The following is a 13,966-nucleotide window of genomic DNA, read 5'->3' as shown; positions in this document are numbered from 1 at the left end:
CTTACTATTTCATTTTAATGGCCCAGTTCCTCTTATGAGTTATGGGATTTGTACCCTCCCCCCTCCCCCCTTCATTTCCCCTCCCTCCATGCACAGAGGGCAGGTGTAAAATGTAGTCCGCTTCAGTCCAGCAAAAGAACATAACTCTCTGTTTGAACCACAGCAATACTTTCCTCCTAATGCCATACACACTGTTAGGATTACTTGTATGTGTAGCAGCAGTTATAGGAAGTCCCTTGACATGTTCCTCATAAGGCCTTCATGATTAACTGGGAAATGATAACAATTCCCACTCAGTTCTTGCAGAAATACACATTCATTTCCTGCTGTTCAAAATTAAAAAAAAAGAAAAAGAAAAAAAGACTAAAATCCGTTCAAGTTACCAGCAAAAAGACTCACAGAATGAGAAAAACGTTATGGAAGGACTTGAGGGGTAATAGATGGAGAGGGGAGCCTTCGAGGGGTCACATCCAGTAGCAGATGTGGCCCTGTGGAGCGGTGGTGGCTGGGTCAAGAGAGATGGAGGGAGGCAAAGCTTGGCTCAGGGCCCCGTACATGGCCGGCGTGGCCGTGCCCTGGGGCCATAAACTACAACCTAATTTGAAGGATACCATGGAGACCCCGCTGTTGCTGAACAGAGACAGAGGTGGTGATTGAAGAGGGGGTCCTTTCTCTCTCTTTCTCTCTCTTTCCAGCCCGGGAGCTCCATCGGCTGGAACAATATTGGTCTTGGCGAGGGGCTGTGGTGAGCGTTGCTTAACCGTGTCCATTTACGCCGAACTTTTGCAAGATATAAATAATTCCCTTCCTCGCTGTTGCTCTCGCTGCTTCCATGGATGCATTCTTTGGTTGTGAAATTAATGTTCAAATTTGCACTGTTTAAACCAGTTATTAATCAGCTGCATGTTAGATCAGCCTTTTTACTCGTCAACCTGCCTCCCTTCCATCGATACCTGGCTCTCCTCCAGCTTTTCCGCCGTCTGCAACTGTCTGAACATCCTGACAGCTTTCTGGGCTTTCTTACAGCTTGTCTGTTGCTTTGTCTGACATGCAGACCCCTCCGCTGTCTGATTGTTTGGTTTGGTGTGCAGCCTGCCAAACACGTGGACACACTTATCGCTCACCTTGGGGTCCTTCCACGTCTCTCTCCGTACATGCGGGGCTATCCCTCTTTGTCTCGCTCGCTCTCGCTCTCCCTCCAGTGAGCAACTGAACCATTTCGGAATGGCGCCTGAGATTGGTCTTAAGTGGCCCTGAACCTGGCCCTGTGTTCAATTTATCCAACCTTTTCATTTTTCAACTTAAATGCTTACAGACACAGGAGCAGATTGTCGAAGCGCGATGGGTGCAGGAGAAAACTTCCATTTTGTTCTCAAAGGTTAGGGCCAGATAACCCTGTGAAGACCTCCCTTAAAGTTTTATAAATCATGTTGTTAGTCACAACATTTTGTAAATCATAAAGTTGGTATTGTAATGCAGACCAGTACTGTTCTGCCTTTCATTTGGTTTCCTTATCCTGACTTTGAATAATCAGCCGTGTGCTGTATCACAAGGCTAAACCTCTGCATGACAAAGATCTCACTTTGTGTCATCTGGAAAATTCCACAGGTCTCATGTTAGTTGTATAACAAAAGAGAGAGAGATAGAAAGCTAAAAGAAAAAGTGACGACGTCCAGTTTGACCAAGGAGAAGGCCATCTGGATGCTGGCTCACTGCAAGAGTGATATCAGCTCGTAAGTTTACAGCACTGACTGAGGGTCATTCCTTTGCCTCGTCCTCCCTGGTAAGGAGATAGCTGAAAGATTTTCTAATCTCATTGCCAGATATTTGTCTGTGCCAGGTATAATGTATACAGTTAAAAAAAAAAAAAAACGAGGACTATCTGTACTATTTATGTGAATGCAATGGGAACTGTGACCAGACGACATAGCTTGCCAAACTGGATGAGCACTTACACTCTTGAGGTTATGGGAGTAGGACAATAACAAGGATAGGTTTGGCAATAGCCCAAGATCACACTAGACTCCTCCTGCTAAGCCCAACTACTCAATATTGCCGCCAAATGTATTTGAGAGAGAAAATGAAGATGAACAATTAAATTATTACCCAAATTGTCTGGTGTAAACATCCCAGACAGTTTACACACTTGACTTCTTGATCAGCTTGGATCCATTATACCTTCGCCCACATAGACTTTCGATGAGGGATTAATGTCCTCTCTTTTGGTTTTACTTTCACATCAATTGGTTTATATAATTTGGCTAAACTTTTGTTTACTGCCTGTCTGATTATCTGAGTCTCTGGGCCTCAACAGTAATGTCGTCATGTCATTAAATCTGATTTATTGTTTAACAAACGGTTAAACATCCACTTACCTTTCAGTTTTTTTTCCTCCATTCCAACACAACCCTCATCTCAACCCTTCTATAATCCTCTGTGGTGAATCTTTGGTATGACAGCAAATGTGATATACCCCTAAGCTGGCGTCCCCTTCCAGGGGGGCATTTGACCACTCGGCGTCCAGCGAGGCTGGTAGCTGACTGCTGGTAGACCGGTTGACTGCACACTGAGAATGTCTGCGAAAGTCGGCAGCCGCAATCTGGGCGGCCAAGACTCCCATGCGCTCAGTAAATGATAGGCTTGGCTGCCACCTTCACTGCAGGCCTGGCCATCTACATATACTCACATCAGATCAAGACTTAAACTCGCTGCTCTCAAAATGTTTCTCTAGGGAGACAGGCAAGTAAAATGCACTCCCAGAAAAGACAAAGTCAAGCTTTTGATTCCACCATTTAAGGTTTGTCAGATACGTTTAGCTCCTCCGATTTACATTCTGCACCGTTATCGCATGGTGTTTCATTAGGCTAGGAATGTCTGCGTACGAGGCTACAAGGCTGCCATTAGGCAATGCAAGCCATTCCTGCGGCAGATAGGCACCAGATGAAAGCCTTGCAGAGCGTAATAAAGGCAGCACTGGGAAGGGCTTTAGATATCTTTATCTTTTTCATATTGTCCTTGTTCTTTCCTCTTTCAAGTTCCCCCCGTCCTCACTCTTCGCAATTACCTCTCATCCTGCTCAGATTGTGGGCTCAGGTGCTGGTTCAACTTAAAATGTCACATTACGACAGGAGGAGGGGAAACTGATGTGCACGTCGACACGCGAAAACAAGATGTTAGATAAAAGCAGACAATTTTGGCTCCACACTTCAAAAACAATCGCCGCCTCAGGCCTGACGTTTCTAGCCCGAAACAACCTTTTGCAGTGATCAGTCCTGACTGCTGTTTTGGCTAGTCATTAATTCAGGCTGTGACGTAACACCTCCCTGAGCCGTGGTGCGCTCTGGGAAACGAACATTGCGATCGTTGTAAGGTGAGCCTCGTACCATTGTATGTATGTTTTGATTTAACCTTGTTTGGTCAAAAATGGGAACACGTGAAAGAGAGGAAGTGGCCGTAAGTGCCTCCAAATGTTCATGGCACTCACAAAGAGACTCTCCATTAGCTACCATTTTGAAACCATCATCTCATAGCTGTTTAGGATGGCACTCTGGAACATCTGGAGTAAATTCAAAAGCAACATAAATCTGGATGAAACATTTAACTGTAAAACATACGCGCCCATGAAAAATGCAAAGTTCAAATGGTCTCTGTATCAACATTAAGCAGCTCCTAATGAAGCTAAATATGTGTTTTTTTTTTCCTGTGAAGTCTCAGTGGATGAAGCACCGACATGTGCCACCGATTGTGTTTCTCTAGGTAACATTTTTTAAAGGCCTTCTACCAACATAGAAGCAGTAGAAATATTATTTAGTAGAACGTAAAGGCTTGTTGTAGTCTAATTAAATAGTTTTAGTTTCTAACTCTGCTGTCATCACAAAAACCTGAATAGAACTTAACCTCATGCTTCTGATCTCTGTCAGAAGTTTATGTAATGACAACTGAGTGTATGTCTTCGTCTCACAAGAAGCCAGTGCATAGTAAGTGGAACATCATTTAGTTTTGGGATTTCCTTTTTTTTTTTGGTCAAATGAGTGTATTAATTTCATATGTAGACTCCATAGAGATAGCCTTGATGTCACTGTATCGTAGTGGAGACCAAACTGCATCAAGATGTTGGGTAGTCTTAAATACACGCCGGTCTCTTTCTCGTAAGAGATTTTAACTCTTCTCTTTCTCATCTGTTTTTCTTGTGTTTTGCTTTTCTAAGATGATGTGGAGGTAGAATTTGGTAGGTTGCTGTTTCCTCTTCTTCTCCTTACCTCGTCCCTCAACTTTCTAATCCAGAATTTTCTCTAACTTTGGCTAATTTCCATTCCTCGCCGCTCACAGCTGAGGAGATTGAAGGTACTACTTGTCTGACATCCCATTGAACCGCACCTTACCGATAGATCCCTAGCTGATTGTGTTGCAATACGCAAACAATACAAAAACCATTTGTGATTGGTTCCCCCTTTCATAATTTCTTGTGTGTAATGAAAAGTCTGCTCTCCATCCTTCCCTGTTTCCATTTGGCCAGTCCCGTCATGTCAAAGCTAATCGCTCGTAGAGAGGAACAACACCTGTCACGGTTGGTTTCTCCTCTGGAAGGTTATTGGTGCTTGCATTCTTTTTTTTTTTTTTATAAAAACCTCGTCTCTCGTCGGCTGTTTTCTCACTTTTATTAGAGTGGACATCATTTGGATAGTCATTTTTTTAAGTAACTCACTCATAATACTAGAATATTCATTGGCTTCTAAAAACCATCCGAAGCCAAGGATGTGGAGTGTAAAACTAAATGAAGTTTATGCCAGTTGGTAAGAATTCTCACATTTCTCATTGGCTTTAATCGTTCATTTTATTAATCTCTACATCAGTGGCTATCACTAAAAAAAAACAACACAGAAATACTAATCTGATTTCTGTTTTTGTTCAAGAGGTAGGTACCTGATTATTCTCTTTAATATGATGATGTGGCTTTTTTCTGGCTTCTCCTTTCTGTTTCTTCTCATCACCAGAGGACGCCGACTATAGTGGTGGATTCCACGTAGGTGAGAGATTGTTCTTCTTCTCTTGACTTCCTCTTTTCCTTGTGTCCTCTCCCCTCCTTTGACCGTGGCTGAGTCTGTTTTAGAATAACGTGTCCTCTCCATTTAATCTTTTCCTGACGTTTAAGTTTGTTCAGCTTTTGTGACCTTTATTATGCCGTGCGTGTGTTCTGCGGGACACACAGGCGTTGTTTCACTGAGAAACAGTTAGAAAAAAAAAACCTTGACGTATTCTTCTAAGTGAGTGTTTTGGTACAACTGATTTCAACTTGGACTCCCATATAAAAACACAAAGAGTGGTTGTGTCGTGGTACACAACTCCATGGTGTTCTATTTCTGTTCCCGTCACTGACAGCATGAGTGCACTGGCAGATCATGTCATGGATTTGCAGTATGTGGTAGTTATCCTGTTCTGCCTCTGCTGTGGGTCTGAAGACATCCCTGAGAACGGTTTCTGGACGGATTTGGGTCGTTTTCCACGCTTTGTTGTGAGAGTCCGGCCGAATGTCGGCCTCGTTGATGTGGTCCCGGTCAGACTTAATGACAATTACCATGGCCCGCTTTGGTTCTGCAGCCCTTTTCCAGAGAGCTGCTTCCAATTCCCTGTCTTGTACAGAAAAAGTTCCCCATCGTGTTTTTATTACCACTGTCATTTTCCCGACAAATCATACGGTATCGTCCCTCTGGAGGACCACATGGTGTCCTGCAGCTGGCTCGTATGCAAGTCTGTCTGTTCATCTCTCTCTTCATTTGTCTTTATTTCTCTCTCTTTCCCATTCTGTTTATTTTCAGATTGTGAGGTTCAAGAGGTGAACTGGGTTTATTGCTCTCATGCACACTCCACCGTTTAGATTCACAGGATAACCAGCACGCGCTGGTTTATAAATACTAAACTTGAGCTACGTGTGCCAAGCTCAGCCGGGGTCACTTCCCAAGGCCAAACACTCTTCCCTTTTTCTTTCTTTTTTATTCTTTGTCCCCTTCAGGTTTGCCCTCACTATCACCCTGTCTCCTCCAGGAGGTCAGTGACCTCAGCCTCTCCTCTTCCTCCTTGGTACCCAAACAACATCCCTCCACTCTAGCGGGTTAGCAGCATTTCTCGACTCCAGCAGCCCAGAACGAGGTTTAACTGAAATGAGAGAACCTCAGGAGAAGGAGGAGAAGAAGAAGAAGAAAAAAAATCAGAGTTATAATAACATCTTTTCTATGAGAGTACTTGCTGCATGACTTTTCAGCCTGTTGGATGTGGTTGTATGATTTAAAGTTGGCCCGTCCCTAAAAGTTTGAAATCCTAGAACTTACAGATGCTTTTGCAATGCTACTGAGGTTGCACAGGGAAATAAAGGAGGCGGCGGGAGGGGGCAGCCAGTTGTTGTCCTTTAGTTTTCGGTTTGTTTTCCCTTCATGCCTCTCTCGGTGATGCAACGTCTGTAAGGTCCGCTGCCAAAAGCGATCCTCGAGCGCTGCTTGGGGGCGAGCAGATTCCTGCGCTCAGATGCTGCTTGATTTTACAGCCAGCAGACTGCAGAATAAAGCCCAATAGTAGGAGGGAAACTACGTCCCTCTGAAACCAGTGGAGAATTTTATTTCCTTCCAGAGAAATTAAAGAGAAATTTTGTGTTTCTCATCTGTGGACTCCCATTGTTGTATGCTATGACGGATGTGTAGCAATGGGGATGTTTCACAAAAATCGCACAACCAGAGGGAAAGTTTACAAGTGGAGACCAGGCAAGAACCTCCAAATCTGTCAAACTGGAGCTGGGATATCCATCTATGCCTCTCAATCAAGTTATGGGGTCAAAAAAAATGGAAAAGTGTTGTAAACTGACATAAAAAAAAATGATGAGAGGTCATCAGGGTTTGGATTCGCTTGTTGTGGACGGGCAGGAGCCGCTACGTTGGAATTAGAAGAAGTTTTCCACCAGCGTGCGTCCAGATACTGAGGAAAACTTACATTCAGTCTAATGTATATTCAACATTTGGATGCAATCAGGTCAGGTACACGACGGCGCCTTTATCAGCTTTAACAACCAGTAATTCAACTTGTATAGAGAGCCGGAAATTTGTTTCCCCATGGCTTTGTTGTAAAGCGTCGTCTCTGTCTGAACAGCAGACTGATGAGACAAACAGGAAAGCAGGCATTTAGTCTCAGTACTTCTAGTCCTTTTTGGCATGCCTAATAGTGGCTTCAAGGACTCAAACTGCAAGTGCTTGTGTGTGTGTGCATGTGTGTGTGTGTTCTTTTTTTTTGCCAGTGCATAAGACATCAGCCATCATTTTGACAAGTGACATTCCAGAGCACTGCGGGATAAAACAAGAGGGGGAAAAACAAATAGCGCTTGACACAAATGGACTTCTTGCAGCCAAAGGTCTAAAGCCCTGTTCCACCATATAAGCCTGTAACACTTGGGTTGGGTACCACTTTCCAAATGCTTAGTGCAACGACTGTGGAAATTACTACCAGAGTGTGTTCTCCCCAGATAACAAAAGGACATATACATACATATTTAAATTAGCATCCCAGCATACTTCTCGCTTTCTGCACTCGGCTTTGTGTTCCTCTCATTCTTAAAGCGTTGAAGTGCGTCACTTGGTGAAAAAGTCTAAAAGCTAAAAGCTGATAGTGGCTTTAACTGAAGGTCGATACATGTTACGTTATATATTATTTAAGCTGCTCCTGGAAACATTTGGACGCTCGATACAATCAAATTTCAAAGATCAGCCGTGGCCCACTTTATTACAGCACTATAATCATTTTTGCAGATGCCTGTTGTTCCAGTTGTGTGGAGGGAGCATTTGAAGGACGCTTACATGTTTGTCTGAATATATTCACTCTCTTCTCTTCTCTTCTCTTCTCTTCTCTTCTCTTCTCTTCTCTTCTCTTCTCTTCTCTTCTCTTCTCTTCTCTTCTCTTCTCTTCTCTTCTCTTCTCTTCCTGCATTATGCAAACAAAACAGTTGTGCTCTCTACCTCAACACTTTTGCATTTTTTCAATTTTTAGCAGCAACTGCCTGTCCTTATATTCACTGTTGGGATAATAATGGCTGACGATGTGGAAACCATCCTCCTCTCCAGTGCCATCCTTTCCAACCAAGCCAGTTAAGGGGGGGATGCATGCTAAGGCAAAGAGAGCTGGATATGCTTCTCACATTTGGTGCCCACCAACCGGACTAAGTGTTACAGCGTTAAACCACAGCGTGCGGCATTGAGCCTGGAGCGTAATACTCACTTAATCCTCGCCTGCCATGCCCAGTTAATTCCATAGATGTCGTCTCCATTAGTTTTGAAGAGAGGGGGCGCCTGCTGGGAGAGCCAGGATGGCACTGGTGCTGTCAGCGCAATCTCCTATAGTTAAGCCACGGGCCCTAGACGATGGCCTTCACTTCAATGGGGCCTCGCAACAGGTGGTTTCACTATGAGCCTTTCCTTTTTGCTTAACCGCACTCTTTCTCCTCCAAATGAAAGTTGATTGGAGGGAAAATGGAAGTCATTTTTTATCCTTCTCAGAGTTGTCATCTTGCTGATCGCCTACGCGTGACGTCTGGAAGACCTGACGCTCGTATTGTTCTCAGGGTTCTCCCCTTTCAGACACCCATCGGGCAAATGCATGGCTCGAGTCTTTCTGAGTCATCTGTTACTTTTTACGAACGTCCGCCTTGCTGCGCTTGTACCTTTCCGTTCTTACAGCCGCGGCCGCGTCGTTTGCAGGTGCAAAGAGTTGTGGCGATTCGCATGATGTTGCTGTATGAGTGGGCAGTTTGTAATCGCAGTGTGCAGAGGCCTCCGGGTGCTTTTCTTTACACGCACGCTAAATTTCCTACGTGGCTGTAAGACATTATCACATTGGAAAATGGGCTCGCAGGACTACAGGCGACTTCCAAGCAACTGTGTGTGTCTGCGTCTTGTGTTTACACTGTGTTAAATGTGCTCATCTTTTTTTTTTCTTTTTGGTGTGTTTCTGTTTCAGTAAAAGGAAGTGTGTGTGTGTGTGGGGGAGAAAATACTTGCGTGTCCGTACAAGTTTTAAGTTGCATTTCTGGCAATTTACCCAGCCACAGGGCCGGTGCACGCCATTAGGAGGTGTGTGTGTGTGTGTGTGTGTGGACCTTAAGGAAGGAAACTTTTGCAGAAAAACACACCAGGACGCTGCCATTACTAAGCTCTCAGTTTAGACAAATTCTAAACACTAAACTATTGTGAACACATTTGATTCGAGAGGTATTGAATCTCTGTTCCACACTTATTTTACTTTTCTTTCCTACTAATAACCTTTATGCTCGGAGCATCCTGTGACAAACATGTCGGCGTTCCAGTATTGCTGAGGCTTTTTGTGACAAATGGGCAGGTTTCCTTAAACATTTAAATATTTGGATTGCACTGTTTCCCACCTCATCTGTTTATTTTAGTCTCCATTGGCTGGTGAGATGATTGTTGAGGGGACTTGGTGAGGTATGGCGTGCAGCTTACTTGTGCACAAGGATAAACACTGATCGGCCACAGCCAAAAACAATCTCACAAGTCAACCGTTTTGGAGACGCGGTATTTGGAAGGTGGTCATAATGTTATGCCTGATCGGTGTATTTATCCAAAGCTATTAAAATTAAACTATCATTGTTATCAAGGCAGAGTCAGTTTGAGGCATGCTAGATTATTGAAGCCCCCTCTAATCTGCGAGGTGGCTCATTCTCTGCACCTGCCTACCCTGTAGAAAGCTGTGGAGAGTGGCCTTGGCTCGAGTCAATGGAATCGCAGCTAAGACGGACAGAATTAAAGACTTTTGTAGTATTACTTAAAACCTAATTAGCCAGTAGTGTGTTTACATTGTGATAAATGGCTGACCAGTGTGGTTTTTTGGGCTATGAGCTTTCAGAAAGTGACTGCTCGTTTTCACTGGGATATCGCTAACATTACACTCTCATTGTTTATTGTAATGATGTCAACCTTGTGGATATTGGTTACAGTTTGATGTCCTTACAGGAGAAATGCAGATGAGCGGTGTATGTGTGTTTTCCACTGTGTGGCGGAGGGTAATATTCCCTGGGCGGGGGGGCCGACGGTGCTGAATGAGTAGATTAACCGCAGGAGAAGCGGCACAGACAACGTAAGCCACAAAACTTGCCCACAGTGGAACAAAGTCTGCCCTAAATGTTCAGTGTAACACTATATTCAGAGCTCGGACACATGTGTACACGTATGTACACGGGCTTATGCAAAATCTGCTATTATTCTGCTCTAATGACTTACAGCGTGTTTCATTTGTAACTCAGCGCTCGTCTGTTGCTCCGTCGCTTATTAAAGGACTGTTTGGAAAAGAACAAGATGAGAAAAAAATGCAGACTCTTTCTCTGTGCTGCTTGTCTGCGTAGCCCTGCAGTGGTTTCGAAAATGTTGTGGAAAGTATTAAGGGGGAGGGAGGCGGGTGGGGGGAGTCGTGTCAACTCCCGGTTCTTCTCTCAGCTCATAATTTTCATGCTGCCTCAATCTTGCGCCGGCTCCTTGCATCACATCCTTGATTTCATTAATTCGCGATTAAAGACTGATCTAATGAAAAAGAACGCTGGTAAGAAGCCACGGCAATGAGCAGAAATAGGATATTTGGCGTCCCGGGTTCTGCACACTTACATCTATTCAGGTTCCACCAACATCTGTAATAAATATAAAACAAAGGTCCTTAAATTAGTGGTAAATGTCTCCGTTTGATACTGTCATAGATCATCAGATCAAGGCGTGCACACTCTTGGATCAGTATGTTAAGAAGCCTTTGTCAGAGCACACGGTCTGCCATAAACTAATCAGACGTGACAGCTGCTGCGAAGCGACCTGCACACACAGGCAACTGTTCCTTTGCAGCCAACCAAAGAGCACTAAATGACACACAAATACTACACGGGCATGGTTTACGCATACCTCATTTATATCTACAACTGCACTGAATGACCTGCAAATCAAAGCCTGACAGTTATACGAACAGCCATTAATGAAATCGCCGTAGATTCACGTCCTGTCACATCAAATTACAAGGAAGGAACGTCCAGCTTCTTCTCTCGCGCGCAGTGATTTGAGAAAAACAGACGAATCTCAAAGAGCGACCGCGCGTCGCTCCTGTCCTGATTGATAGATGGCGCCTAAATATAGCTCTTCACAAATGTAAAAAATCCTTAAAATCTCCACCACATTCTCCAAGAGACACAGTATGTGCATGCACAGAAGAAGGAAATAAAAATCCACTACATGTCACCGGGGGAAAAAGTGAGTAAAATGTTTGAGGGGCGATATCCAGGGAAACTGTTTGGCCTTCTTTCACCTACAGCAAAAATAGCTGTCACAGAGCTGAGCTGTACGATACGATGTGAGGTCTTGGACATGGAGCTGCGTGCAGGTGTTTGCCAAGAAGCTGAGATAACCATAAATCGAAGCGCACAGCTGCAGGCTTATGTGTACATACAGTTGCTTTGGAATTTGCGCTCACCTCTTAGAAACAGCGCTGACAAATTTTCCTTATTTTTTTTTTTTCCTACGATGCCCGTAGATTAACGTGTGTCTTTCTGTGGTTTTGTTTGCGGCCACCAGCTGGATTCAGGAGAAGCTTCCGCCTCAGCCGGAAAGACAAGAAGACCAACAAGTCCATGTACGAGAGCAAGAAGAGCGAAATGTACGACATGGCCGACGTGCCCACGTACGAGGAGGTCACGGCGTACTGCAGGCAGAGTGGAGCTAAACACCGGCTGGTGGTCCTTGTTGGTGAGTAAGGAGTTTTTATCTAATGGTCCTGTCAGACTCTGATGTCACTGCTTATTCCACACATTATGTATTACTGTTAAACTTGGCGTCGCAAAGATTAATAGATTTTAATGAAAATCCTCACCTCTCAGCGCGGTGACACGTACAGATTACAGACACGGCTGTGACTCAGAGTCGTCTTGCTCCAGGAGCCCCAGGTGGCCCGGCCTCGGCCTCCCGTGACCCTCAACACAGAAACGCGCCTCTGAACGCCCCGACCCTCCTTCATTTAGACTTTCAGCACCCGCTTGAATCGACGCAGCAGACCTCATACATTAATCAGTCCCATTTTTCATTTACTGCACCTCGCTCTCGATGTCCTTTAAATTCTTTTTAAGCCGATGGAATTGTTAACACTTGCCTGGAGGAGCGGGTGTTGCAAAGCCCTCCAAAGAGCTTTATAACGTGCCAAGGTCTTGAAATGAATTTAGCGGTTTCTCGTTCTGTGTTTGCGGTTGGAAGACGAGTGCTGCCAGTGAATGGTGGAACAATATACTAGGCCAGGTGCAACAGAGAAGACTTGAATCTTTCTCAGGACTAACTGTACCATCGGGGAGTTTTAGACTTTTCCACATTTTCCTTTTTAGGTTTGTTACTTGTAACAAAAAATGACAGGAATGTCCCAGACGCAGATGGAACAAAACATTCCCTAAATGTCCTGCGTGGTTAATTTTATTTATTTATTTTTTTAATGTTTCCACTCATCAAGGTAAGAGATACACTCAAGAATTGAGAACTCAAACATCTGTTCCAGCCCTCACCTTTTCTTTTTAGATATTCGAACAGCGTGTATGAGGTTAATTAAGATATGAACGCTACAGGCAACAAGGTCAACTGTGTCTCACAGTTCTTTTATTTTTTTTATTTTACCTTCGCATGGTCTTTCCAGAGTTGTGCTCGCAGCCTGATTGACCAGGCCTTGCTTCACTTACTGTAAATTCACCACACAGAAGCATGGACTTCATCAGGCGCGTTGCTAATTAGCGAGCCCGTTTTCCTGCCAGCGTGTCACGGCCTTACGCGGAGGACGCCGAGCCTCTCCCACCTGTCACGCTAATGTAAATATTTTCAATTAACTTACATAATTTGGAGGAACAACCTATGGACAATTTCACACAAAATGAAGGAAAGGGCCAAGGAAAGATCTGCTTTATGTTCGTCAGCCTCCCTCTCTCCTTCTTCCTCTCCCTGGAGCCGCTTGATTTTTCTTATTAAAATCACTTTTCTGCTCTGACCGTTTCTGTTTAACGGTCGGACATTTTTCTGTGTTAAACGCTTGAGAATATCGCTTAACGACGTTCCAGGTCGCATTGTTTAAAACAATCAAAGGCATCTGGTTTTGTAGCAGGCAAGTGAAAGCTGCAGTTAGATTCTGAATGTTGAAAACATTGTGTCTTCAAATTTTTAATGTTTCCATCTTAGTTTAAAACAAGAATATAATGCATGTGATCATCATGTGCATATTGAAGCTCAAGTTTGTTTAATACTGCAAAGGGAAAGGCTCTACACCAGGGGTCTTCAACGTTTTTCAGGCCAAGGCCACCAAACCGATGGAGACATTAAGTGGGGACCTCCTACCTGTTATGTATGTTCCATATTAGAAGGTAGGTTACGGTGGCTATGGGGGAGAGCAAGGGCTGACGGTCAAATCTACTTTTAAATTTCTTTATAAAATCAGCAGTCTTAAAATGTTCTTTAAATTGCTGCTAAACGTGATAATTGTGCACAAGAACTTTTTGTTCTCCTGTCCAATCCGGCTATAAACAAAGAAATGCACAGTTTAAACCAGACCTTAGACTCTTCCTCCTGAGGTTTTGGTTTTTCAAAAGACAAAAAAAAAAAAAAAAAAGATGTTCAGTGTTTTAAAATTACAAGTATTGTCCTTGGGAAATTGAAGCTAATCAGCGTTTGGGTGGGGGGAGGGGGTTAGCAAAAGGTCAGTGTAAAATGTCTGCATTGTCGTAGCAATTGCAGACAGGACACAGCCCTGGATGCCTGCCTTGGCTTCGGCCCTGTGCTTTTTCCGTTCTCCAGCCCAGCACCTTCTCCCCACATTATTTTTATATCAAACATCCCCCTCTGACTGAAGCCTTTCAGGAATGCCTCAAGGCGTCTCTTCATTAACGTGAATGCGGTGCCCGCTAACGAATGACCCACTGCCC

The 13,966-nt window shown here is 44.0% G+C and overlaps 1 protein-coding gene across 1 annotated transcript in view; it reads left to right on the top strand.

Annotated features, from left to right (window-relative positions):
- Positions 1-13,966, top strand: part of odad2 (outer dynein arm docking complex subunit 2) — a 185,183-nt gene that overhangs the window by 96,539 nt on the left and 74,678 nt on the right. The window contains exons 12-15 of the mRNA XM_047568767.1: positions 3,709-3,756; positions 4,208-4,228; positions 4,995-5,027; positions 11,595-11,765. Of these exons, the coding sequence (XP_047424723.1) occupies positions 3,709-3,756; positions 4,208-4,228; positions 4,995-5,027; positions 11,595-11,765 (273 nt within the window). The remainder of the gene's footprint in view (positions 1-3,708; positions 3,757-4,207; positions 4,229-4,994; positions 5,028-11,594; positions 11,766-13,966) is intronic.

This window comes from Mugil cephalus, chromosome 18 (genome assembly GCF_022458985.1).
Source record: "Mugil cephalus isolate CIBA_MC_2020 chromosome 18, CIBA_Mcephalus_1.1, whole genome shotgun sequence".
Lineage (NCBI taxonomy): Eukaryota > Metazoa > Chordata > Actinopteri > Mugiliformes > Mugilidae > Mugil > Mugil cephalus.
The sequence above is the reverse complement of the archived record's forward strand: the minus strand, read 5'-3'. Positions and strand labels throughout refer to the sequence as shown.